Source organism: Budorcas taxicolor, chromosome 4 (genome assembly GCF_023091745.1).
Source record: "Budorcas taxicolor isolate Tak-1 chromosome 4, Takin1.1, whole genome shotgun sequence".
NCBI lineage: Eukaryota > Metazoa > Chordata > Mammalia > Artiodactyla > Bovidae > Budorcas > Budorcas taxicolor.
Window position 1 is genome coordinate 115,231,245 of NC_068913.1, and position 27,122 is coordinate 115,258,366.

General features: G+C 59.7%; 1 protein-coding gene across 2 annotated transcripts; it reads left to right on the forward strand.

Annotated features, from left to right (window-relative positions):
* The first annotated feature begins 7,375 nt into the window (after positions 1-7,375).
* Positions 7,376-26,468, forward strand: NOS3 (nitric oxide synthase 3). Of its 2 annotated transcripts, none has more exons than XM_052638354.1 (26): positions 7,376-7,546; positions 8,871-9,018; positions 9,286-9,434; positions 9,680-9,842; positions 11,177-11,268; positions 11,360-11,501; positions 12,621-12,760; positions 12,848-13,022; positions 13,713-13,814; positions 14,310-14,504; positions 14,635-14,708; positions 14,885-15,029; positions 15,282-15,386; positions 17,999-18,066; positions 18,501-18,617; positions 18,728-18,902; positions 20,914-21,046; positions 21,185-21,263; positions 21,374-21,561; positions 22,278-22,450; positions 22,767-22,977; positions 23,092-23,179; positions 24,190-24,311; positions 25,084-25,232; positions 25,563-25,757; positions 25,888-26,468. In XM_052638354.1, the coding sequence occupies exons 1-26, from the start codon at positions 7,389-7,391 to the stop codon at positions 26,047-26,049; spliced, it is 3,648 nt and encodes a 1,215-aa protein (XP_052494314.1). In that variant the 5' UTR covers positions 7,376-7,388; the 3' UTR covers positions 26,050-26,468. The 2 variants fall into 2 exon arrangements, with proteins under 2 accessions (XP_052494314.1, XP_052494315.1); XM_052638355.1 differs by having other exon boundaries at positions 8,871-8,988.
* Positions 26,469-27,122: the final 654 nt, after the last annotated feature.

A 27,122-nucleotide genomic window follows, 5' to 3' on the forward strand; every position in this document is an offset into this window, starting at 1 on the left:
AGTCCATGGGGTCGCCAAGGGTTGGACACAACTGAAGTGACTGAGCAGGCATGCACACAGAGCAGGGGTGGGCCAGTTTCTACAGCCGCCTAGACTAGAACTAAGGAGGCCAGACTACAGAACGAGGACCCGGGAAAGGCCCAGGTCACAGCGACAGCAAGTATAACAAGAATGGCTCGTTTGCTGGTAACTGGAAGTCAATCCAGTCAGTTCAGTCGCTCAGTCATGTCTGATTCTTTGCGACCCCATGGACCACAGTATGCCAGGCCACCCTGTCCATCACCAACTCCCTGAGTTTACCTAAACTCGTGTCCAGATGGTGACTGCAGCCATGAAATTAAAAAACTCTTACTCCTTGGAAGGAAAGTTATGACCAACCTAGACAGCATATTAAAAAGCAGAGACATTACTTTGCCAACAAAGGTCTGTTTAGTTAAGGCTATAGTTTTTCCAGTGGTCATGTATGGATGTGAGAGTTGGACTGTGAAGAAAGCTGAGCACCGAAGAACTGATGCTTTTGAACTGTGGCGCTGGAAGACACTTGAGAGTCCCTTGGACTGCAAGGAGATCCAGCCAGTCCATCCTAAAGGAGATCAGTCCTGGGTGTTCATTGGAAGGACTGATGCTGAAGCTGAAACTCCAGTCCTTTGGCCACCTGATGCGAAGAGCTGACTCATTTGAAAAGACCCTGATGCTGGGAAAGACTGAAGGCAGGAGGAGAAGGGGATGACAGAGGATGAGATGAAAGTCAAGGGGCTTGTGATCTGGTTGGCAGGACAGGAGAAAGACAAACGACTGAAGGTGTACCAGGGCTTGGGATCAGGGTCTCTCCATCTCACAGATCAGAAGCAAGGATATAAAGACTTCTCTTCCACTCTGGTTTGGAGACAGAGTCCGTCCCCGGCCCAGGGGCACCTGAGAGGCACTGGGAAGAGATGCTGCCCTGCCAGTCCCCAGCGGTTGTTGCTACGGAATTTCCATGCTGGGCACACTAGATGCTCAAAGTCCTCGTTCCCTAGAGACCCAGAGCCACACCAGCAGCCACACCAGGAAACTGGGCAGCCAGAGGGATTGAAGGAGAGAGAAGGAGAGAGGAAGTGGGTAGGGCCTGCTAGGCTGATCCCCGACAACCACCGCTTCTATATAGGGCCCCCCATGGCCTGACATAGGGGCCCCCATGGTCGTCCATCAGGAAACCTCAGCCTGACCCTAAAAACACCTCATTTTCACTCAGGATCTCGGAAACAAAGGGCATTTTCTAGTCCCCAGGGATGTGAAAACATTCATTTCCACGCTGATGTTCTTGGTCCACGTTAGCTTTGGAAGGGGCAGGGAGCAGAAGAGAAGGCAGGGAAAGGAGTGAGCCCCGGGTCACACTGCCTAAGGGCATGTGCACACGCAGACACACATACACATGTGCACACACACACACACCATATACACACGTTCGCACGCAACCACACATCCTCCTACTTGCACACACACACACACACACACACACAGAGGCAGAGAATCAACTGTGGCTGAGAAGGAAGGGTCTAAACTTCAAGGAGAATCAAGGAGACGCCAGGTTTCCCTCAGGAAGTTAGTACCGTCTCCCCAGGAGCTCCAAGGCGGCGGGGGGGGGGGGGGGGGGGGGGGGGGGGGGGGGGGGGGGGGAGTGCTTTCTAAGAGGAGGACCTCTGCTCCTCAGGGGTGGACTGGTCACAGAGTCATCATCAGGGGCTTCAGGTTTATGCAGACGAACCACTCCAGGGTCCCAGGGAGCTAGTGTGGATCCACCACCCCAGCCAGGCACACGCCACAGTCCCCAGCGCAGCCCGGGTCTCCCTGAGGGTCTGAGAACCTTAGCTCAGGCCTTTGCAGCAGCCTCTTCTCTCCAGCTCTCTGCTGCCTCCATGTGGCGTCCTCAGGAAGGGCTCGCTAGATGGCTGCCCTGGTGCCCGCCAGGAGCCCCTTGTGCACAGCCAGCATCTTCCAGGGCCTGAGCCCTGAACACCCCACACCCTGCCATAGCCCCCACCACCACCCCCAAAGACCCAGCTTTCTGCTTTGCAGTCGGCAAGCTCGGCCAACCTCTCCGCTCCCAACCCCAATGTGAGTTACAGTCAGGGTCAAACCCCACTCCACCCCCACCCCCCACAGCCTCGGGGAAGGGGGGCCCCAGAGGGCTGCCTGCTCCCCGCTAACCCGCTTCCAGCCTCCCTCCCCTCCTTTCCCCTCAGCTCCCCACCCAGGTTTGCCAGCAGGCGGGAAGGAAGCTGCTCATAGCGGGGAGGGTGGAGCACTTCCACCTCACACTGAACAACCCCGGGTTGGGCTATAAAGAGCCAGGGCCTTCCGCTCAGCCCCCCTGCCAATGCCACCAGCCTCCACAGTCCCACAGCCCGGACACACGCCCCCACCCCAGCCAGGGCCTTCCCTTCCCCAAGGTCAGGGCATCCCGCCCCCAGCCCCACAGGGCTCCCTGCTCTGAGGGGGAAGGCAGGAGTAAGGTGGGTTGCCTTCTGAGGGAGCAGGGGGCACCAAGGGCCTGGCTTAATCACCCACCGAAGGGTCTCTCACCCTCATGGATCAGGACTGATGGGGGCTGGGGGCTGGGGGCTGGGGGCTGGCCTCCCCAGGGGCAGAAAACACAGCCACTGTTGGGGCTGGGGATCCCAAACTGATCCTCTCCAAAGTCCATTCCTGCTCAAAATCCCAAGTAAGTTAAGAGAGCCAGTGGGAATTTGCTGTATGACTCAAGGAACTCAAGCAGGGGCTCTGTAACAACCTAGAGGGGTGGGATGGGGAGGGAGATGGGAGGGAGGTTCAAGAGGGAGGAGACAAGGCTGATTCATGCTGATATTTGGCTTCCTCCTTGGAAGGCAAGCTATGACCAACCTAGACAGCATATTAAAAAGCAGAGACATTACTTTGCCAACAACGGTCCGTCTAGTCAAAGCTATGGTGTTTCCAGTCGTCGTGTATGAATGTGAGAGTTGGACTATAAAGAAAGCTGAGCACCGAAGAACTGATGCTTTTGAACTGTGGTGTTAGAGAAGACTCTTGAGAGTCCCTTGGACTGCAAGGAGATCCAGCCAGTCCATCCTAAAGGAGATCAGTCCTGGGTGTTTATTGGAAAGACTGATGTTGAAGCTGAAACTCCAATACTTAGGCCACCTGATGCGAAGAGCTGACTCATTGGAAAAGACCCTGATGCTGGGAAAGATTGAAGGCGGGAGGAGAAGGGGACAACAGAGGATGAGATGCTTGGATGGTATCACCGACTTGATGGACATGAGTTTGAGTAAACTCCAGGAGTTGGTGATGGACAGGGAGGCCTGGCATGCTGCAGTCCATGGAATCGCAAAGAGTCTGACACGACTGAGCAACTGAACTGAATTGAACTGGTGGCTGATTCATGTTGATATTTGGCAGAAAATAACAAAATGCTGTAAAGCAATTATCCTTCAATTAAAAATTTTTTTTGAAAAATGAAAATTCTTGGAAATTCCCTGGCAGTCTGGTGGTTAGGACTCCCCGCCTCCACTGCAGGGGGACCAGGTTCAATCCCTGGTTGGGGAACTAAGATTCTGAAAGCCATGCATTGCAGCTAAGAAAAAATAAGTTAAAATTCTCTCCCATCAATGGAAATTTCAACTCTGCGGATTTTGAAATTTTTGTTTTTTCAGCAATTGCTCTTTTGGGGGCGGGGGGGACGTGCAGCATGTGGGATTTTGGTTTCCTGGACCAGGGATCGAACCCACAACCGCTGCAGTGGAAGGGCAAAATCTTAACCACTTGACCGCAAAGCAGCCCAGCAATTACTCTTTAAAACACAATTGCTAACCTAGACGGTGGAACTGGGGGAGGACAAGGCGGAGGGGATATATGTATGGTGGTGGTTTAGTCACTGAATCACGCAACTCTTGCAACCCTGTCAACTGTATCCCAGCAAATTCCTCTGTCTGTGGAATTCTCCAGGCAAGAATACTGGAGTGGGTTGCCATTTCCTTCTCCGGGGGATCTTCCTGATCCAGGGCATTGGCAGGAGGTCTCCTTTGCAGGCAGATTCTTTATCAACTGAGTCACACGGGAAGCCGGATATGTGTATACATATAGCTTATTCACTTCACTGTATGGCAGAAACTAACGCAACATTGTAAAGCAATTCTACCTCAACTTCAAAAAAAAAAAAATGCAGTTGCTAAGAAGAGTAATAAGTCACTTAAACTCATAAGACTTAATGCCCACTGGGGATGGCTAGTAAAGATCAAGGCAGGGTCTGCGGAGAGATGAGAATGACCCCAGCCCAGAGGTAGGAGGGTCAAAGGATCAAGCATGCCAGGGTCTCTGGACGGGAGCTACGACACGTGGGCCAGTGCTGGCCAAAGCTCCAGGAAATGCAGCCAAACAGAAACTCCCCTGCGGTAAAGCCTCACCTCTGGCTTTCACTAGCTCTACTTTTTCTGTCTCCCTTCCTAAAACCCCTGCCAGGCTCCCTCTGCCCAGACCAGTTCAGGGTCCCTGGTCCCCACCGTCCATGCAGCGGCACTCCACTGTCCCCAGCCTCCCAGTCCAGAGAAGGTCCCCTCTTGGCACCATGACCTTGCCCAGTCCAACCTGCTCCTTCTGCCCACTGAGACCCACGAGCCTCAGCCAGTTTCCTGCTCAGCGGCCCCTCTCCAACTGCCTCGAGCACATAGCTGCCGGCCCTAGACCGCTGCAGGCATCTGCAGCTGCACAAGCCAATATCCACAAAGCACCTACTTGGTGCAGAAGACGCAGGCCTGGTCGGACCCCAGAGGAGCAGCACTTGCCCTGTCCTTCCAGAGCAGCGCAAGTTCATCTGGAAGAGAAATCTGCCCGGGAGCCGCCCCTGGGAGGAACCAGGGCAAGAGATATTCCCAAGGCATGGGGAGCCTGGAGAAGCGGGCTGGTGGAAGCGAGGAAACAGCGGGGCCGTGAGTCCTCCAGGAAGCACACCCAGAAGGAATTGGAAGCAAAGGGATTCGTGCCTGTGAAAGATAACGGGAAGGCGTGGGACAGGACACAGGTCTGACATCTGTGGGAGGAGAGGGGAGGGAGGACTGGATGGGACTGGCCTCGAACCACAGCGAGGCCTGAGATGGTCTCAGCAGGCTGACAGGAGCACTGCAGGGAGACAGCCTGGAGAGCCCCCACCCCCACCCCCCGCCCCTGCCGTGGGCAGCAGTGCTGAACCCGCGAACCTCGGAGCCCAGGGGCCATCTGAAGCCCTACAGGAGCAGGTGGTCTTGGTTGGTGCTGGGCAGCCTCAGGACATCACACCTGCACCTCCTGTCGCAGGTACTCCCTGGGCAGGATGCCTCCAGAGCAGCCATGGCTGGGCCATGAGGAAGGAAAAGAAAGATCCTCCTTAGTCGGAGGGCTAAGGGAGAGGGCATGAGGGTGGCATAAGCAAGGGCCTGGGGGCAGGAGCTCACAAGGACTGTGTGGAAGCCCGTTTGTCTAGAACAGAGGGCTATGAGTGGCACAGGACGGGAATCGAGGCCCCGGGGCCAGTGTGTCGACCTTGGGTTGAAGGTTTCAGGAAGGGTCAAAGCATGAGGTCAGCCCTGACTTTGAGATGGATCTGGCGGCAGTGTGGAGCGCAGATGGGAGGGGAGACCTCGAGGTCAAGAGTCCACAGGGAAGGGCTGTGGTCAGGGCTGCAGGCGAGAGGTCGTAATGACTTCAGCATCTGTGGCTCATTGCCGCTTTGTCCCTGGGGAGGCCAGTCACAGCTGTTAGCTGGAATCTGGAAAAAGGAACCATTCTCAGTCATGTTCATTGTAGGTGGTGGCTACATGGGAGCCAGAAATGGGGTCCATCTGCTTCCGCCCTGGTGGGGAGAATGTCTGAGAGGTAGGGGCCTGACCCCCGTCTGTCTCCTGCCTCCGGAGGCGAGTAGGGTGGGGCCTCGGGTTCCAGGGCCAGTGGAAGGGTGGGCAGGGGGGACAGGCCGAGATGAACACAGGCCTCATACTTCTGAATCTCACCTGCCCGCTGGCCGAGAGAGGGGCAGCAAAGTTTCTGGGAGCCCAGGAGGTCAGGGTTGTCTGGGCACACAAGGCCCCCCTCACCCTCTTCCCTGCAGACCGGCAGACCCCACCTTCTTGGTGTGACCCCAGAGCTCGCAGCACGGCCCGTTCCTTCCGGTTGGTCCGCCTGCTCGCCCCCCACCCAGGCCCGCACCCATCATATCTTCCACTGCTTTTCGAAGGAGCTCAGCCAACACAAATCTACATGTTTGTTTGTCTGCCTGTCTGCCTCTCCCGGTCTCTGCCCATCCCAGTCGCTCAACCTCTGTTTCTTTGTCGCAGTTTCTCTTGGTCTGCGTGGTCTCAGATCCATGAGGCTGGAACCCCTGTAGATGCTGAAGCCCCAGCTTACGGCCCTTCTCCAGCCCCTAGATGGCTTAGAACTACAAACCCCAGCATGCACTATGGCTCATGGTGTCTGAGGAGTGCCTGAGTACACCACCTGCATCCTGGGAATCGTAGTTTCCCTCACCCCGCACGCTTGCCAGGGCTCCACGATCTCCCCAGTGGGCAGTCCCTGCCTCAGCCCTGACCGCTGGGTCTGTCTGCTGACCTACCCCCCACCCCCACCCCCTGGGGAAGCATTCGTCACTGGATGACGGTGGGGGGTGGAGGCCCTGGATCGCAGCTTCCTGCCCTTTTGTGTCCCCCAACTTGAGTCACAGGGGGCGGCAGGGTGGAGCGGGGGTTCCAGGAAATAGGGGCCTGGAGGGAATGGAATACCCTAATGCCAGACCCAAGGACAAAGGGTCAGTGCCCCCTTGCTGGGCCTGTATCCCCAGGAACCCGAAAGGACTCAACAGTAGGAGTCCAGGAGTGCTTAGATGTCAGCAAGGTGGTCAAGCAGAGCCCTGGGGTGACCCTAGCAGTCCCTGTGGTCACTGAGAGCAAGGGACTCATTGTTACCTGCTGTGGCCACAGTGCCCACCTTCTGCCTGACGCCTCAGGGCGAGGCCGGCAAGGGCAAGGTGGAAGTTCTCCCTTCTGGTCAGACACCCCCGCAGGCTTCTTTCGGGAGCTCTGGCTAGCCCACCTCACCATCCCGACGCACCCTAGTCCCTGTGGTCCGGCCCCAGGGCTCTGCCAGACACCTGGGTTCCCCCTTATCACCCTCCTTCTCAGAGCGGAACCCAAGCGTCTGGCCCTCCACCCTCTGGGCCAGCGGGCGTGGAGCCGAGGCTCTGGAGCCTCCCCGGCCGGGCTAGTTCCTGTCCCATTGTGTGTGTGAGGGACGGGGCGGGGCGAGGGCCCCCTCCTACTGCCCCCTCCCCTTCCTAAGGAAAAGGCCCGAGGCTCTGCTGGGAGCCACAGAGCAAACGGAGGCCGCCCGCCCGCCCCAGCGACATGGGCAACCTGAAGAGTGTGGGCCAGGAGCCCGGGCCCCCCTGTGGCCTGGGGCTGGGGCTGGGTTTCGGGCTATGTGGCAAGCAGGGCCCGGCCTCCCCAGCACCTGAGCCCAGCCGGGCCCCCGCACCCGCCACCCCGCACGCGCCAGACCACAGGTGAGGGCCACGGAGGCCGGGGCACAGGTGGCAGGGTGGGGGCGCAGCTGTCGAGGCCTGCAGGCTGGGCTGGGAAGGGTTGGAGCCTGCTTCCCACTCCAGAGAGCCAGGTGGCAGATGCCAAAGGCTCTCGGTGCAGACAGATCACCAAGGAGGCTCAGACCAGAGGCCTGAATCAGGGCCAGCAAGCAGCAGCTGAAAGCTGAGGCGAGGGTGCCAGTGTCACAGGTGTGCGTGGCCAGGGTTTTCGGGCTGCTCAGCAGCCAAGAGCTGTGTGACTCGAAACAACTTACTTAACCTCTCTGAACCTCCGTTTATATCAAATATGGACCGAGTGGTCCTTTACCACCACGGGGTTGTTCTGAGTTGCTAGTTCACAGCAAGACTTCAAACACACGGCCGTGACGATTTAACGGGAACGGAAAGGAGGTGGGGAGAGATGGGGTGAGGGACTGAGGCCATGGGGGAGAGACTGAGAGCCTCGGGAAGAACTGAGAGCACAGGGCAGCCAGGTCCCCTCTCCCCTGCTCCAGACCCCTCATCCCACTGGCCATCTACCCCAAAACTGAGCCTGCAGCCCCAGCCCCCAGCAGGGCCACCCCGCTCCCCGCACCCGCCTCCAGAGCAGAGGTTCCTGGGGAGAAGAAGGACCAGGTGGGGTGCCAGGCCAGGCAGGCAGCTCTGCAGGGAAGGGCTAGGGGCCAGGAGCCCTGAGCACCGGGCGCTCTAAGCCCCGAGGTCCTCCCTTCCTCCTCGAGCTGGGCCGGCGGCTCTGGGAGGAAGTGATAAGGCCCGTTAGGCTTCCCCTCACACACACACTGCAGCCACTGTCAGGAGGGGCGTGAACTGGAGGGAAATCTGGGCCAGGAGTCCCCACAGGGGCTTCCTCAGGCTCATCCCCCTCCAGGCCAGCAAGGGCTCATGTCAGCCTCCGGGAAGATGTCCAGAGGAGGCTGTGGGGACCAGGACCAGCCTTGAACCAGGGCCTTCAGATCCCAGCGCCGCAGCCCCCGCGGCTCCGGGTCTGGCCGAGCATCCAGGGTGGGTGTGAGATGGGCCTGGGTATAGAAGGAGCAGTTCGGCCCTTGGACGATCCTGGCATCCTCTGAGCCTCAGATCTCTCATCTGTACCCCCAGGGGAGCCAGGGGGCGATACCACCTGCCTCCTAAGGCCGTGGTGGGTGCCATGAGGAAAGGTGAGAAAGCACGTGGCAGGCAAGAAATGAGTCATGGGGCTCTTGACGCGGCCAGAGAGGTCTCTGGGACACTCCCCAAGGGTCCCGTACTTCTCTCTCTCTCTCTCTCTCTCTCTCTCTCAACCCAGCCCAGCTCCCAACAGCCCCACGCTGACCCGGCCTCCAGAGGGGCCCAAGTTCCCTCGAGTGAAGAACTGGGTGCTGGGGAGCATCACCTACGACACCCTGTGCGCGCAGTCCCAGCAGGTGAGGCCTGGAGCCCCGCCCGCGTCCCAGGTCAGGGTCCAGAGGGCTGAGGCCCGCCGGGAGGAACTGGAGGGGCTGAGGGACACGCCGGGGGGGGGGGGGGGGGCACTTTGTTCATTATCAAGCCGCCCTAACCCAGCCCAACCTCCCGGCTGTTTGCTAAAGTTTTAGCTGGGAGCCCCAGCCCCCAACCTTCCCTGGGGTCCCAGACTCTGCCTCCAGGCCCTAGCCCCATACCCCTCAACCCGCCGCCAGCCCTGATCTGGTCCTGACCTCGGTTCTCCTCCACCGACCCAGGACGGGCCCTGCACCCCCAGACGCTGCCTCGGCTCCCTGGTGTTGCCCCGGAAACTGCAGACTCGGCCCTCCCAAGGACCTCCACCCGCTGAGCAGCTGCTGAGCCAGGCCAGGGACTTCATCAACCAGTACTACAGCTCCATTAAGAGGTGAGACCCTCCCCTGAGCCCCTGAGCCCCTCCTTGTCCTACGGCTCAGGTCCTGCTGAGACCAAGAAGTGGATGACGCTTCCCTCGAGGCAGCTCTCATTCCCTCCCCCCATCCTGATACTACACGGGGGAGGGGGTCCTGAGCTCAACACCCGCCAACACCACGCCCCCCTAAAAAACGCTTGCCGAGCCTGGGGGGTCCTCCCCTGCCAACGACTTCCTCCCACTCCCCTCTTCCTTCCTAGGAGCGGCTCCCAGGCTCATGAGGAGCGGCTTCAGGAGGTGGAGGCCGAGGTGGCATCCACGGGCACCTACCACCTCCGAGAGAGTGAGCTGGTGTTCGGGGCCAAGCAGGCCTGGCGCAACGCGCCCCGCTGCGTGGGCCGCATCCAGTGGGGGAAGCTGCAGGTATGGCCGGCCGGCAAGCACCCAGTGTGGGAGCCAGGGGGTGCAGAAGAGAAAAAAGAGGGGTGTGACAAGCTCCCGAGGCTTCCTGGGGCAGGGGGGGTGGTCCCAGCAATGGGGAGACTCCTGCCCATTCCCCCCTAGAGACTAGCATCCCGGGAGAGCCCTCTGCCCAGGAGCCAAAAGCTGGTTGTTAAGACCCACAGCAGTGCCCTGGCTGGGTGGGGAGAAATGGCCAGATGGACAGAGGTATGCACTGTGTAGGTGAGGACAGCTTAGCAGTGATCCCTGGGCCAGGGGTGGAGTTGGGGGGGGGGGGTATTGTCAGAGCAACAGAATCTTCCAGAAAAGGCCCTCACTTGCCCATCCTAGCTTCCTCACCCCAAACACCGTTCCCTCCCAGCACACCCCCCTGCCCCCACCCCCACCCCCCGCCGGAGCCTCTGGCCCACACCCTCCTCCACATGACTCACAGCCAGCCCGCCCACGTTACTGGGACAGCCTGACCCACGGGGGAGCTGGGTCTGTGACCTTGGCCTTCTTAGCGGTAACTGAATACCAGAGAATTTGGAAGTAAGCCACATGCCCCGTAAATCCCAAAGGAGTCCCAAATAAAATCAGAACTGTCCTGTCTGACGCTGGCACAACCCTTGAAGTTGGTTGAAGCTCCAGCTCAGCTCTGAATCCATCAGAGATTCTGTATTTGACCCACCCTTGACCCCAGGCCTGCCACTATCACCAACACGAGTCCTCTCCTCCCTGAAGCAGGAATCAGACCTCCCAGCCTCTGGGGCTTCCACACCGCCAGTTAGGATGGCTCCTCCTAGCATCAGAATGCCAGGATGGGCAGGGTCCCCGGAGGCCACCTGATGCAGCCATCCCCCCCTCCCCATCATGTGTGCCCAAGGAGGGTCAGAAGACGGGCCGGGCTCACCCGCCTTTGCTTGAGCACCGTGAGAAACAGGGGACTCTCAAGATCCACACCCCGGGTGGCCTTCCAGTCACTTGGTGGCCTTTCCCCAGTGATCAGTTTGTCAGTGACTGGGTCCCTCCTCTGTACCAGAGACCAGGTCAGCCTATAGGGATGGGGAGATACTCGCCAGCCTAAGGAACAGGCCAGGCTATGCCAGGCGTGTGGGGTGCAGGACAGAAAGGATCAGTGTGGGCCCAAAGGGAGGCTGCCCGGAGGAAAAAGAGCCCTAGTTCACAGCTCTGGGCACCGCCAGCCTTCAAGGGCTGCGGCAAGGCCGTCAGTCCCTGCCCCACTTCCCTCCCTTCTCCTGGGGCTGCTGCTCAAGACCCGCACCTCCCTCCGGTCCCCCTGATCGCCGGCTCAGGTGTTCGACGCCCGGGACTGCAGCTCAGCACAGGAGATGTTCACCTACATCTGCAACCACATCAAGTATGCCACCAACCGCGGCAACCTTCGGTGAGTGCCGCCCCACGTCGGCTCGAGACCCCACCCTGCCCCAGGGCGGGCCGTGGACCCGGGCCCTGACCAGCTCTCGTCCCCGTGTCAGCTCGGCCATCACAGTGTTCCCGCAGCGCACCCCGGGCCGCGGAGACTTCCGGATCTGGAACAGCCAGCTGGTGCGCTACGCAGGCTACAGACAGCAGGACGGCTCTGTGCGTGGGGACCCGGCGAACGTGGAGATCACGGAGGTGGGCATGAGGAGACGAGATGGGGGGACCCGCCAACGTGGAGACCACAGAGGTGGGCACGGAGAGAAGAGAAGGGGGGACCCGCCAACGTGGAGATCACGGAGGTGGGCATGAGGAGACGAGATGGGGGGACCCGCCAACGTGGAGACCACGGAGGTGGGCACGGGGAGAAGAGAAGGGGGGACCCGCCAACGTGGAGACCATGGAGGTGGGCACGAGGAGACGAGATTGGGGGACCCAGCCAACGTGGAGATCACGGAGGTGGGCACGGGGAGAGGAGAAGGGGGGACCTGCCAACGTGGAGACCACGGAGGTGGGCACGGAGAGAAGAGAAGGGGGGACCCGCCAACGTGGAGATCACGGAGGTGGGCATGAGGAGACGAGATGGGGGGACCCGCCAACGTGGAGACCACGGAGGTGGGCACGGGGAGAAGAGAAGGGGGGACCCGCCAACGTGGAGACCACGGAGGTGGGCACGAGGAGACGAGATTGGGGGACCCAGCCAACGTGGAGATCACGGAGGTGGGCACGGGGAGAGGAGAAGGGGGGACCCGCCAACGTGGAGATCACGGAGGTGGGCACGAGGAGACGAGATGGGGGGACCCGCCAACGTGGAGACCACGGAGGTGGGCACGGGGAGAGGAGAAGGGGGGACCCGCCAACGTGGAGACCACAGAGGTGGGCACGAGGAGACGAGATGGGGGGACCCAGCCAACGTGGAGATCACAGAGGTGGGCACGGGGAGAGGAGAAGGGGGGACCTGCCAACGTGGAGATCATGGAGGTGGGCTCGGGGAGACGAGATGGGGGGACCCGCCAACGTGGAGATCACAGAGGTGGGCACGGGGAGAGGAGAAGGGGGGACCTGCCAACGTGGAGATCATGGAGGTGGGCTCGGGGAGACGAGATGGGGGGACCCGCCAACGTGGAGACCACGGAGGTGGGCACGGGGAGAGGAGAAGGGAAAGCCAGACAGTGAGGACTCTGGGAGGAGGCAGGAGGGTCCAGTGGAAGGGCGGTCAGCGTAGAGGGGAAGGGCACCGCACTGAGACGAAGGAGGAAGGGCCCCTGAGGAGCCCACAGGGCTCGGCCCCAAGACCCCTCCGGCCCCTCCCCGCAGCTCTGCATCCAGCACGGCTGGGCCCCCGGAAACGGCCGCTTCGACGTGCTGCCCCTGCTGCTCCAGGCCCCAGATGAGGCTCCAGAGCTCTTTGTTCTGCCCCCCGAGCTGGTCCTCGAAGTGCCCCTGGAGCACCCCACGTGAGCACAGAGGGGCTGGGGCAGGTGGGGGGGTGGCCGGGCGGGTATGGCTCCACAGAGGCTGATCCCACGTCCTGATGCCCCCAGACTGGAGTGGTTCGCAGCCCTGGGCCTGCGCTGGTATGCCCTCCCGGCCGTGTCCAACATGCTGCTGGAAATCGGGGGTCTGGAGTTCCCCGCAGCCCCCTTCAGCGGCTGGTACATGAGCACGGAGATTGGCACGCGGAACCTGTGTGACCCTCACCGCTACAACATCCTGGAGGTGAGGACCAGTGTGGCGGGGGTGGGGGGGATGTACCGGATGTCAGCAACAGGGAGAAATCTGAACACGCCAGGTCCAGCCTCCTGAGCTAGAACCGAAGGTCGGGGCAAAGGGGGTGCCCACAGGCGAAGATGTAGTTATTTTTCGGGGAATGGGGGCTGGAGCTTTCATGAGTTTCTCAAAGCGTGAGTGTGCATGTGTGTCCTAAGTCGCTCAGTCATGTCTGATTGTTGCGACCCCATAGACTGTAGCCCACCAGGCTCCTCTGTCCATGGGATTCTCCAGGCAAGAATACTGGAGTGGGCTGCCATTCCCTTCTCCGGGGGATCTTCCTGACCCTGGGAATGAACCCGCATTTCTTATGTCTCCTGCCTTGACAGGCAGGTTCTTTACCACTAGTGCCTCCTGGGAGGCTCTCTCAATGGGTATTTTGACTCAAAACATGTTAAAACCCATTTTAGAGATGAAAAATCAATAGGGCCAACAAGTCACTGGCGCCAGGGTCCCTTTCTGCCCTGAGGTGCCTTTGTAGGCAGGCACGTGTATCGGCCCTGTGAAGCAGGTGGGCCTCCGGATGGCTACCCACTCACCCACCCACACTCCCTCCCCTCATGAGTTAGAGACAGAGATGTTCTCTGCCCATCCTTCCCCACCCCCATCCCAACCGATGCCGGGCACCTCTGCCCCCAGGATGTGGCTGTCTGCATGGACCTCGACACGCGGACCACCTCGTCCCTGTGGAAGGACAAGGCGGCCGTGGAGATCAACCTGGCTGTGCTGCACAGCTTTCAGGTACACGGGCCCCGACGGGCCAGGAGCGGGGCTGGAAGAGAGGGAGGCACTTAGATGGCGGGCTCTGAGAACCTAGGCCGGTGGTCCCAGTGCGGGAACCCAGCCGACTGGCGCATGCCCGGTAATTGTGGTCCCTGGGGGCCTTCCGGGCTTCACACTTTAGGGGACCCACTGCATTCTGGAAACTCTAATTCTAGGATCAATTGCATGCTGAGCATTATAATTTGAGGAAAGTAGGGTTTGCCGAGTACTTCTGCAGGGTCTCAAGAGCTTCGGCTATGCTGATGTGTGGGCTGGGTCAAGGTGGGCACACAGACGTCAGAGCTCAGAGCCGCTGCTTCCGCCGCTGACTTGGCAGCGGGACCACGAGCACCCCAGGCAGGGGTGGCGCTGGCTCTGGGAAGGCGGTACATGTAGGTGTGGGGTGAGTGGCGGAAGGGCAGCTCTGTGGGCTGGGCCTCAGCCTGGCCCCGCCCCTTCCCTCCCTCTCCCCAGCTCGCCAAGGTGACCATCGTGGACCACCACGCAGCCACGGTGTCCTTCATGAAGCACCTGGACAACGAGCAGAAGGCCAGGGGGGGCTGCCCCGCCGACTGGGCCTGGATCGTGCCCCCCATCTCGGGCAGCCTCACGCCCGTCTTCCACCAGGAGATGGTCAACTACGTCCTGTCCCCTGCCTTCCGCTACCAGGTACCCACCCCACCCCCCACGGGCTCCTGCCCACTCCTCCAGCTCTAACAGAACAGCCTCCAGGAGCCTCCAACCTCCCTTTCTTCTCTCCTCTCCCCCCTCACTCCTGCCCCTCCTCATCCCCCTGCAGCCAGACCCCTGGAAGGGAAGCGCGGCCAAGGGCACCGGCATCACCAGGAAGAAGACCTTTAAGGAAGTGGCCAAGTAGGTGCCTCCCCCCGCCGGGTGGGGGGCTGCCCTTCCCCCACACCCCAGGGGACCGCCCCCCCCCATCGGTGGTCTGGGCACACTACCCCTGGAAACCCACCAAGACCCTGCTCGCAGGGGGAGGCCCCTGGCTCTGTGCGCCTGGGACCCCCTCATCCCCTCCTCGCCCACAGTGCGGTGAAGATCTCTGCCTCACTCATGGGCACCCTGATGGCCAAGCGAGTGAAAGCAACCATCCTGTACGCCTCTGAGACCGGCCGGGCCCAGAGCTATGCTCAGCAGCTGGGGAGGCTCTTCCGGAAGGCCTTTGACCCCCGGGTAGGGCTGAGCCCAGCGGGCAAGGGTCTGAAAAGAAGTGGTGGGGGGTGGGGGGGTGTCCTGGCCCTATCCTCATTCACACGCTGGAGGACGGGAAAGGGTCACAGTCAGGGCCCACGAGGAGCCCGGGACCCTCAGGGACGCAGGGATCAGGTGAGGGCCTGAGTCTCCCCCTCCCACGAGGACGAGAGTGAAACAGACCAGGGCAGCGGGCCTGGGTCCCCAGGACATCCGACTTCTCCCTGCCTGCAGGTCCTGTGCATGGATGAGTATGACGTGGTGTCCCTGGAGCACGAGGCGCTGGTGCTGGTGGTGACCAGCACCTTTGGGAATGGCGATCCCCCGGAGAATGGAGAGGTGAGGCCTGCCAGGGAAGGGGGCACCCGGCAAGAAGGGAGACTCAAAACTGAGTGTGGCTGGGCAGCACCCGGAGTCTGAGTCACTTCCACTATCAGAGCAAGCTTTCCACACTTGGGAGGCACTTCCTGGCTGGTCAGGCATTGACGGATGGGAAAGACGGCAGCTAAAGTGAGATCTCAGCTTTTTGTCTTTTCTTCCTTCTTAACAAAAGAAAAGGCCACTGCTCCAACGCCAACAGAAATTAGGGAACCTCACTTTCTGAACAGATCTTGACAGAAACCAGCTAGAGTTGAGTCCGATACCTGACTATTAACCCTTACCTTCCCTGCTTCCCGGTCGCGGCGCCCCTAGCTGCATTCCCTTCTGGAGCTCTTGTCTGCTTCTGCCTTTAGATGTCTTCTTAGCACTTACACCACAAGCCTCCTAGAGCAGGATGCCCACAGAGGGCCTCTCCCCCACCACGCTGCCCCTTCAGTCCTGCGTGCGACCTCCCTTCTAAAGAAAAACACACTCACCAGCTGTTTCTAGGATGAGAGTCGTGTTTGCATCCGTGGGACCCACGATCCTTTTGAGACAGAGAACATTCCCAGCACTTAGAAAGGCCCCAAGTCAATCTGCTTCCCAGTCTCCCCACCAAAGGCGACCCCCATCCTGATTCCTGTCACCTGCATTAGAAGGTCATGGAAAGGGGCACGCGGTGTCTGGCTTCTTTCACCCACCCTACTTTGGAGGCTCATCTCGCTGTTGGACCATTCAGTGGTTCATTCCTGTCCACCTCGGGGGTGTGAACAGTTTATTTCTCTGCTCCCCTGCTGACGGACACCTGGGCTGTTTTCCAGCGCTTGGCTATTGTGGATAAAGCTGTTATGAACAGTTTTGTACAAGGCTTTTGTGGCCTTATGTTTTCATTTCTCTTGGATAAATACCTAGGAGTGGAACTGTTGGGTCACTGGGTAGACGTATGTCTAACTTTGAAACCGCCCAATGGCCAAACCAATTTGAACTGCACCCTTAAATTCCGCGCATGTCAATGTATGTACATATTCCTTTTTTAATGGAGGAAACCTAGGAATTTACCCCACAGAAAATGGCATATATTTACTAACGACATGAACAAGAATATTAATAGCAGCACTCCTCATGGTATCCCCGCACTGGAAACAATTCAAATGACTCTCAATCATAGATGGGAAAAATACATCATGGTCTTTTCAAACGCGATGCATCAATGAGAGTGAACAAATTACAGCCATACACAATGAAACGGATGAATCTCAAACATCACGTGTGAGTGGGAAAGAAGCCAGACACGGAGAATCGGACCATCAGACTCACTTTGCACCAAGTTTAGAAACAGGGAGGACACATGTCTGGTGTTTTAATCAGGAGAGCCAGTGGTGACCCCAGGGCGGGAGGTGGGAACCTGGGCTCGGGTTATCCGAAGGTGACTTCTAGGACGCTGGTGACATTTCTTGATGCGATGCTGACGACACAGGTAGGTTGAGTTTGTGAAAAGCTATAAAGCTGGGCATTTTATAACATGGGTGCTTTTCTGTGGGTACATTATACTTAAAGAAAATGTTCAGAAAGTAAAGTAGTGCATGCTAATTGCGGTGAACTTGTAGGCCCACTACCTAAAGGCATCTGTAGTGAATCCCGGGATGTTATGGCCTTGCCGCGGTTTGTTTTTTCCTGTGCAAAGGTTGGCATGTGTAGTTCTAAGCTGTTTCCGTGGCAGCACGTGATAACGGCTCAGCTTTCTAGAAGGTGTTAGCGCCGCTAGTGATCAGGACAACGCAGGGAGACTGAGAGCTGTTTCCACCTATCAAATTGGCTGAAACATTATGGAGTGGTCACCTCCAGTGTGGACAGGATCCTGGAGGACAATTTGATGACTCGTTTTCAAATCCTGGCTCAGAAAGTCCACCTCCAAGGACTACCCTCCTGAAATATACAAAGGAGGAAGCAAGCACATATGAGTGTTTGAGAATTGTTCGTAGACCATCCAGACGTCCCTGTCAGAGGGAGGTCTCATATATAACGGTACCTACACATGATGGGATGCTGTGTCGTCATTTAAAAGACTGAGGTCAGTGTTGGTGTGTAGACATGAAGGACACCCATGATAGGTTATTGGCAAAAAGCAGGTAACCATAATATGATCCCATTTTCACTTAAAAGGAAAACTAGGGACTTCCCTGGCAGTCCAGTGGTTAGGACATGGTGCCTTCACCTTGGGGGACCCTAGGTTCAACCCCGGTCGAGGAAATAAGATCCACAAACTGCATGGCATGGCCAAATAAATAAACTATAAATACAGACATATATTAAGCACAATGAAAAAGGGGCTAGAAAGTGTAACAGCTGTCTGTGGTACATCTGCTCTGACGCATGAGACTGGAGGGAAGGGAAGGGTAGGGTTTCTATTTTATTACTTGACACACTTCTGTAATGTTTTGCAAAAGCCCATACCTCTTTTTGTGAAATGTTCAAAACAAAAATTAAAATCATAACTAATGATAACAGGGACCACTACAGTGCAGTATGAGCTTCTGTACAGTCTGAAATAAAACAAAACTAATCACCACGCTAACACTTGCCCTCACCAGAGTTTTGCAGCTGCCCTGATGGAAATGTCGGGGCCCTACAACAGCTCCCCGAGGCCGGAACAGCACAAGTGAGTGGGGGCGGGGTGGGGGTAGGGGAGAAGGAGGGGGAAGGGGAGGGGAAGGGAAGGGGGGAGAAAGGGAGGCATTTGGAGACACAAAAGGAAAGGGGGTCTACAGAGTCCCCTCTCTGGGCCGCAAGTCAGCCTCCCAACAAGCTGGAGGACAGCTGAGCACAGGCCTAAGCCCCACCCACCACAGCCTCAGGACACCCTCTTCCTTGTGACGTACCCACTTTCAGTCCCGGGGATTCTGAGGGGCCCGTCTCCTGCAGAGAGAGGAGAGGAGGCGGGGCCTAGGGCTCAGGGACCCCTGGACACGGACCCTCAGCCACGAAACCAAGCCACCCCGCCCCCAGCACCACAGAGGCAGAGCCCCTGAAGGCGCTGTTTGGGCCCTGACGGTCTCCTCCCCTGTGGCACCCTTGTCCCCTGGCCTCCTGCAGGAGTTACAAGATCCGCTTCAACAGCGTCTCCTGCTCCGACCCGCTGGTGTCCTCCTGGCGGCGGAAGAGAAAGGAGTCCAGCAACACAGACAGCGCGGGGGCCCTGGGGACCCTCAGGTCCGGGGGCCTCGGCGAGGAGGGCTCTGCCGGGGGGTGGGGGCGGCGAGCTGCCTGGGCACCAGGGGCGAGGATGAAGGGGCCTGCCCTGATGGTTCCTGGTACCCCAGGTTCTGTGTGTTTGGACTGGGCTCCCGGGCGTACCCCCACTTCTGCGCCTTCGCGCGTGCAGTGGACACCCGGCTGGAAGAGCTGGGAGGGGAGCGGCTGCTGCAGCTGGGCCAGGGCGACGAGCTCTGCGGCCAGGAGGAGGCCTTCCGTGGCTGGGCAAAGGCAGCCTTCCAGGTGAGCTCCCCAACTCCCGCCACCCCTCCAACTCCAATGCTGACTCCTTCCATCCACCTCCAGACCTGCCACACGGAGGAGGCCGGGGCCTCACCGACACCCTGACTCTTTGGGTTCTCCGGCCCCTTCCGGCTCCTCCAAAATCCACCTTTATATTTTGCCCCACTGCACAGCCAGCCCTTCTGGCTGAGTCCTGAGTAGTACTGATGGACGACATGGCCCTGAAGCAGCAGCAGCCAGGGCCCCAGCAGGCAGGCGGCTGCCTCGGGCAGGCACAGAGGCACAGGTCGCTCCCTCTCCCGGATGGGTGCAGGGGAGAGGGTGCAGGGCAGGATGAAGGAGAAAGGGAAGACAGAGGCAAGGGCTGAAGCTGTGAAACTACAGGAAGTCAGGGGCCAGACAGGCTTGGGGTGGTACCTGAGCCAGAGGGGGTTCCTGGGCTAGGGGAGAACAAGGTGGGACTTTCTCAGTCTGGGCTTCCTCCAGAACAGCCCTGCCTGGTCTGGGGACCACTCCTGGAGCTGAGGGGGGCTCCTTCTCCCAGTCCTAACATGGCTCAGGACACTGCTGGCCCCGCCAGGGTTCCCAAGGTTGAGCTCAGCAGGCCTGGACTGATGGCTAAGGAGGAGGGCTCCCCAGGAGGAGGGGTGGGGAGGGCCGGCCAGCACAGATGGAGGTTTTGCTGGGGAGGAGAGTGTTAGTCGCTCAGTCGTGTCTGACTCTTTGCAACCCCATGGACTGGAGCCCACCAAGCTCCTCTGTCCATGGGTTTCCCAGGCAAGAATTCAAGAGTGGGTAGCCATTCCCTTCTCCAGGGGATCTTCCCGACCCGGGGATGGAACCCGGGTCTCCTGCACTGCAGACGGATTCTCTACCATCTGAGCCAGCAGGGAAGCCCTTGCTGGGAGAAGAGGGAATGAAAAACAGGAGTAAAGAATTCAGACAAAGGGAAGCGACAGGAAGCTGGGAGCGTGAGGAGAGAAGCAGGGAGTGGGCATGAGGCTGGCGGACAACGCTTAGAAATGCAGGGCTGACGGGAGGAGCATCCAGACTGAAGCAGGAAGGCTCTGAGCTGACCAGGGTGGGAGCAGAGAGGGGTAGGAAGGAAGGGAGGGGGCCAAGGAAGGAAGGAAGAGATATAAGACTTTACACACACAAAAGAAAGATTAACGGGACTGGCGATGCGGGTGGGAGGGGAGGCGGCAGCCAATCCTGGATGAGCTGTAGGTTTCACACTAAGGGGCCGGCTAAGTGGTTTGCCAGGCTTGCGCCTGAGCAGAAACAGATAGGATACATACCCTCCCAGGGGTCCTGCCCCAGGCCCCGCCCCCCTTCTGTGCCCACTCCAGGAGCACTTCAGGGCTTTACCTAAGCTTCTCATTTCATCTTCAGCAGACTCTAAGCAGGTGTGTAAAGCCTGGGAACCGGAGACTCGCAAGCTGCTAGTTTAGGAATGCCTGGGCTTCCCCGGTGGCTCAGACGGTAAAGCGGCTACCTACAAAGAGGGAGATCTGGGTTCGATCCCTGGGTCAGGAAGATCCCCTGGAGAAGGAAATGGCCACCCACTCCAGTATCCTTGCCTGGAAAATCCAATGACAGGAGGAGCCTGGGAGGAGCCTGGTAGGCTCCAGTCCATGGGGTCACAAAGGGTCAGACACGACTGAGCAACTTCACTTTCTTTCACTTTCAGTCTAGGAATCAGACTGTGACCTCAGGTCTAAACACAGACGCCTTCGCTGAGGGCTACTTACTGTGTGCAATGAGTTCTGTGCCTCTTGCACCATGAGATTAACACTCACCAGGTTAACTACTGAGTGGGTATGACACAGATATGTGCAAAAGAGTAGCCAGCACAGCGGCACCAAGTGGGCTGAAGGACAAGGTGCCGTCAGCCTCTGTTTCGGGGAGGTGGCGAGGATCCAACGGGCCCTTGATCAGCCTCTCTGAGCTCCCTGCTGCTCGGGCCTCCCTGGCGGCCGGGGGTCCTCAACACTCACCTCCTCACCCCCAGGCCTCCTGCGAGACGTTCTGCGTCGGGGAGGAGGCCAAGGCCGCCGCCCAGGACATCTTCAGCCCCAAACGGAGCTGGAAACGCCAGAGGTACCGGCTAAGCACCCAGGCCGAAGGTCTCCAGCTGCTGCCAGGTGGGGCCCGACGTTACCCCAACCCTGCCGGCCCTCTGGGCTCCAGGGGGCCCAGGACCCACTACTCGGGGGCCAGGCCTGAGTCCCTGGCTTGGGTTCAGTCTCGTCTGCTCACTTCCCCACCCCCTCGCCCCTCAGGCCTGATCCACGTGCACAGACGGAAGATGTTTCAGGCCACAGTCCTCTCAGTGGAAAACCTGCAAAGCAGCAAGTCCACGTGAGGAGGGCCACTCCCCCAACTCATCCACCCACCCCCGCTTCCCCAGACCCCAGCACCCACCTCCTCGCCCCCAGCCGTCCTATAACTTTCCCTTCTCCCCATCCCAGCCGGGCCACCATCCTGGTGCGCCTGGACACTGCAGGCCAGGAGGGGCTGCAGTACCAGCCGGGGGACCACATAGGCATCTGCCCGCCCAACCGGCCGGGCCTCGTGGAGGCGCTGCTGAGCCGCGTGGAGGACCCACCGCCACCCACCGAGTCTGTGGCTGTGGAGCAGCTGGAGAAGGGCAGCCCAGGTGAGGGGCCATCTAGGGGGCGGGGGTGGGGGGCCATTGAGGGCCGCTTCATCCCTCTGGCCCCAGGGTCCCCTCAGGGTCAGGACCCGATGGAAGGCTGCTGCGGCCCCCACTCGCAGCCACCGTGCTACCTCCATGGATTGCGGCTCCCTTCTCAGAACCCACCCCCAGAGCCCCCACAAAAGGCCACCCCTCCCTCTGGGCCCGTCCCCATCCCCAGCCATCTAGCCTGCTCTGTAGCTGGCACCAGGTCTGCCCTCCACTGCCCCCGGGCCTGGAGTTACAATAAGATGAGCGGGGGAGTGGCAGGGGCCCAGACCAAGCCAACCCAGCAGGGGCCCCGAACACACACACACACACACACACACACACACGACCAGACCAAGCCAACCCAGCAGGGGCCCCGAACACACACACACACGCACACACAACCAGACCAAGCCAATCCAGCAGGGGCCCCGAACACACACACACACACACACACACACACACACACAACCAGACCAACCCAATCCAGCAGGGGCCCTCGAATAGACACACAGGGTCTACCCAGACAGGCCCACCACCACTGTCCAAGGGCCAGCCGTCCAATGACACCATAAGGTGTGGTCAGTCCCCACGTCCTCCCCCAAGAAGCAGCCGTCGCCCTGGACAAGGCAGGCCCAGTGTGGCCCCGTTCTCTGAGTGTCCCCTCATGCCCCCCACCCCACCCCCAGGCGGCCCTCCTCCCAGCTGGGTGCGGGACCCGCGGCTGCCCCCGTGCACGCTGCGCCAGGCTCTCACCTTCTTCCTGGACATCACCTCCCCGCCCAGCCCCCGGCTTCTCCGACTGCTCAGCACCCTGGCCGAAGAACCCAGCGAGCAGCAGGAGCTCGAGACCCTCAGTCAGGTCGGGAGCCCCCACACCCATCCCAATGCCTGCCCCCGGTGGGGCAGCAAGGGCCCATGAGACAGGATGAGCTGCGAGGAGGGGGACCTCCAGCGGAAGTCCTGGAGGTCTAAGACCCCCCACCAACTCTGGTGTTCCTATTCATCTCTAAATTCTCTGGCCTTAAAGAGGCACACGGAAGATGCTGGAGAAATGTTTGTGGCCCCAGCTGAGGAGCGAGAAGCCCCCCAGCCAGGAGGCTCAGCTCAGGAGGGGTCAAGAAGGGAGGTCGACAGGAGGCAGGAGCCGAGCTCACTGCCACCCCCCGCCCCGCCAGGACCCCCGGCGCTACGAGGAGTGGAAGTGGTTCCGCTGCCCCACGCTGCTGGAGGTGCTGGAGCAGTTCCCGTCCGTGGCACTGCCCGCCCCACTGCTCCTCACCCAGCTGCCCCTGCTGCAGCCCCGGTACTACTCCGTCAGCTCGGCCCCCAGCGCCCACCCCAGAGAGGTCCACCTCACGGTGGCTGTGCTGGCATACAGGACCCAAGGTGAGGCGGGGGACAGGGGGGAAGGGGCCGGGATCCCGCAGTGACCCCCGGGGCAGGGTGGGGGGGGGTGTGGATCCCTCACCAGGGGCCCTCTCCCTCCTGCCCACCCCCTAGATGGGCTGGGCCCCCTACACTATGGGGTCTGCTCCACGTGGCTGAGCCAACTCAAGACTGGAGACCCAGTGCCCTGCTTCATCAGGGGGTGAGTGAGCACTGCAGGGGCGGCGGGGGCACGCAGGAGGGGCACAGGGAGGAGGGGGTCTGTCCAAGCCAGGATGGACAGAGCGCCACGCAGATGGCCGAGGACATATGGACGGGCTGGCTATAGTGGGGGGGGGGGGGACGGGGGGGGAGGGGAGAAGCCTTGGTGGAGCATGTGAGTGGGAACAGGCAGGCCCCACCTAACCCAGCCAGGAAGGGGCATCCCGTTAAGCCACTCACTTCACAACTCTGGCTTAGCTTCGGGCCTCTCACTGATTCGAACTTCAGGTCCTACCTTGAAGCTGCAGCTCCCAGGAACGGGCTGGGATCCCACCCCAGCAGGCCCTGTCCCTTTTAGAAGGTGTACTGTGTCCCTCCCTACATCCATGGGGTCCCTCGGATGTTGGCAGGCAGGCACCTGGGAACTATGCTCCACCAGCCTTTAGTCCAGGGAAAACTAGTTAGCTCACCATAGTGTCACTGAGGACTCAAGGGAAAGGGAAGGATCTCAGGACACCCTTCCCTGCCTGCTGCGTCCATAAGTCTTGCCCCATCCAGCACCCAGGAGCTGGAGGCCTAAGGTGGCACAAGCAAGAGTTCCCAGGATGCACCAGCCAGGCCCAGTGACCCAAACCCATCCAGCAGGCCAAATTACAGATAAACTGCCCATCTAGTGAACACAAACCAAAGGCCGATATTGAGGCTGTAAGCCCATTATGAACCAAAAGGCTGTCTGCCCTTCCCTTCCCCGTGCTTTCTATATCTCCTAAACTGAGACATCAAAACGTTCTTCAGTTCAAGCCTGAGCTTTACTTCCTTTGATGGAACCTCCAGAAACCACAGGTCCAGAGAGTCTCTGCCAACACGGAGAGTTCTTTTCCTAAGCATACCATGCTCGCTGTAAGCTAGACGCAAGCAGGTTAAGTTCTCCTCTCTCCACCCTGCCGAGGTTGTTAAGAGTGGGGGGGTCTGGGGGGACAAAGGGGGCCTGACGGAGGGTGTCTTGGCCAGGGCTCCCTCTTTCCGGCTGCCGCCTGACCCCTACGTGCCCTGCATCCTCGTGGGCCCCGGCACTGGCATCGCCCCCTTCCGGGGATTTTGGCAGGAGCGGCTGCATGACATTGAAAGCAAAGGTGAGGCCAGGGCCCAAGGGAGTGACCGGAAGGCAAGAGGGAGTCATACAATTTAGGGGGACCAAGGGGCAGAGCGCTGAAAGGCAAGAAACAGGACTCCAAAGGTGAAGTTTATTAGACCGGGGAGTGGGGGGACCCCCTAGAGACAAGAGCAGTGCCCCATTGGTCTGGCTTCCTGGTGCCTAGCATAAAGTAGCATTAGATTGAATTAAGGACAAAGGGAACCTGAAAGCCTAGAGAAGACAGGGTTGGGACTCAAAAGACGGAAATGCCCCAGGTGAACTCTGGACTGTGTCAGAGGTCAACGAAGTGTGTCTGAGATCCCAGGAAGCTGAAGGGTGTTCGGATTGGGTACAGGGTGCCCAGGGAAGCTGGCCGATCAAAAGAAAGGGGGCTTGTGACTAAGAGGAAGGCGCAGAGTACAGAAGCTGAAGGTGTGGGAGAACGTGGGGTCTGAGCAGGGAGAGAGGGTTGTCTCAGGGCTGCAGGGTTACATGGTCCCAAGGGCATGGATTCTGAGTCAGGAGGCCCTGCTGTAGCACAGTGTCACCACTGGCCATTCCGCCAGAGGGAAGTCACCACCTCCTGTGACCTTGGGCTTCTCTGTGAAAACATCTAGCCCTCTCCTAGAGGCCAAAGAGTGGAGAGTGGTGGCTTCTGCAGGAAAAGGTGCGCGGTCGGCCAGAGTAAGGGAAGCCAGTGGGAGGTGTCCCCGGAGCTGGGTTCCCTAGGAGGGGTTGAGGGCGCTCTCAAGCCACAGTGATGCCCGCAGGGCTGCAGCCCGCCCCCATGACCCTGGTGTTCGGCTGCCGGTGCTCCCAACTCGACCATCTCTACCGCGACGAGGTGCAGGACGCCCAGGAGCGCGGGGTGTTTGGCCGCGTCCTCACCGCCTTCTCCCGGGAACCTGACAGCCCCAAGGTGCGGGACCCTGAGGGTGCTGGGGTAACCCGAAGCTAAGTACGGAGGAAGAATCGCCGTGTGCTCTAGCTGGGCTCTGAGACCCAGGCCGGCCCGGCCCACTCCGATCAGTTCGTTGGGCCCCCTTTGGGTTCCGGTCACCCTCACCCAAGCCCCGCCCCCGGCTCCGCTCCGTCTCTCCAGACCCCAGCCCCGCGCACCTGGGCCCCGCCTGGCACCCAGGGCATCTCTTCGCGCCCAGGACCCGCCCGGCCCCCTCGCTCCCCAGGGGCCTACCCTTTGCTCCGCGGGCCCCGCCGGGGTCCACCCCTAACCCCGCCTTCCCTTCAGACTTACGTACAGGACATCCTGAGAACCGAGCTGGCTGCCGAGGTGCACCGCGTGCTGTGCCTCGAGCGGGGCCACATGTTTGTCTGCGGCGACGTCACTATGGCAACCAGCGTCCTGCAGACGGTGCAGCGCATCTTGGCGACAGAGGGCGGCATGGAGCTGGACGAGGCGGGCGACGTCATCGGCGTGCTGCGGGTGCGGAGGGGCGGGGGCGGGGCAGGGGGCGGGGCCTGGGCCGGCGGGGCCAGACCCGGACGGGGGCGGGGCCGACCTCCACTCCACACTTCCACTGGGGTTTTGATCTTCCGCCCTCTTTCCCTCCCAGGATCAGCAACGCTATCACGAGGACATTTTTGGCCTCACGCTGCGCACCCAGGAGGTGACAAGCCGCATACGTACCCAGAGCTTTTCCCTGCAGGAGCGGCATCTGCGGGGCGCGGTGCCCTGGGCCTTCGACCCGCCCGGCCCAGACACCCCCGGCCCCTGAGACCCCTCTTGCCTCCCACTGCAGTTCCCGAAGAGAGGGGCTGTCATTCCACTGTGGCTCTGCCGCTGTCCTGTCGGCCTTACTGGGACCAGCCACCTCTCCCTCCCCTCCCAAGGTGACTTCCCACCGTCTGTCCAGAGTCTATGGAGACTGTTCGGATTCCCTGTACTATCTCATCCTCTCATCTCTAGATCTGTTTCCCCGCCCTAAGTCTATCTGGAAGACCCCTCCCAGCAGCGGTATTCCAGAGCCTACAGTCAGCCCTTTGGTGTTTAGGTGAATTTTAGATTCCCCTCGCCTCTCTCCGGAAGTATCTTATCTTGAAACCTGATCTCTAAATCATTCAAATATTTATTATTGAAGATTTAACCATAAGAGAGACTGGACCAGAAGTTAGGAGACCTACTAAGATACCTAAGCCAGCGCTGTCAATTACAGTTACAGAATAATGACAAGCTTTGTCTTTTAACTTGTGTGCAAGGTGTTGGGGTGGTAACTCTTGGACAGAGGAGTCCTGTCCCACAGGCTCCTCTCTGACTCCTGCCCTGGAGAAGCCTGGTTTCCAGCCAAGAGCAGGCAGTTCTCCAGTGTGGCTTCCCTAATCTTGACTAGAAGCAGGGACAGCCCTGGCTGCCAGGCGTGGGGAGTCCAGGACTAAGGTCACAAAGATGAGCAGCACAGCCGTGAGCAAACTTCACTGCTGGTTCCCCACAGCACGAGGAGCCACGGCCACTTTCTCAGACGTCACACCGCTGTGAACTCCAAACACATCAGGCCCCTCTGGTCTTTCATGCTCACAGTCCCCATGCCCTTCCACCAGTCCCATAGGAACCTAAGGGCCAGACGAACCTGAGCACCTACTGCCTTTCAGGTCCCGTCCCTCATCGCTTCCTGATGTGTAGCTTGGCCTCTACCTTGGCCCTGCCCACGGGCATGAGGTCACTTGGTAACTTCTCCCCAGGCTACCACTCCAGGACCGACGGTCGTCCCTTAGCCCCTCCACGTGGGGACTGTCTCCAAGACGTGTTTCCTGAGGCCTCGGGCAGCTCCTCTCCTACCATTCCTCTGTGCTC

What these genes read in the sequence shown, in the direction of transcription:
- NOS3 (XM_052638354.1), top strand. Translation starts at nt 7,389, where the DNA reads ATGGGCAACCTGAAGAGTGTGGGCCAGGAGCCCGGGCCCCCCTGTGGC. An exon ending in CGAACGTGGAGATCACGGAG is followed by an intron (nt 11,502 to 12,620) that starts GTGGGCATGAGG and finishes CCCTCCCCGCAG; the next exon opens with CTCTGCATCCAGCACGGCTG. An exon ending in AGCTCGAGACCCTCAGTCAG is followed by an intron (nt 22,451 to 22,766) that starts GTCGGGAGCCCC and finishes CCGCCCCGCCAG; the next exon opens with GACCCCCGGCGCTACGAGGA.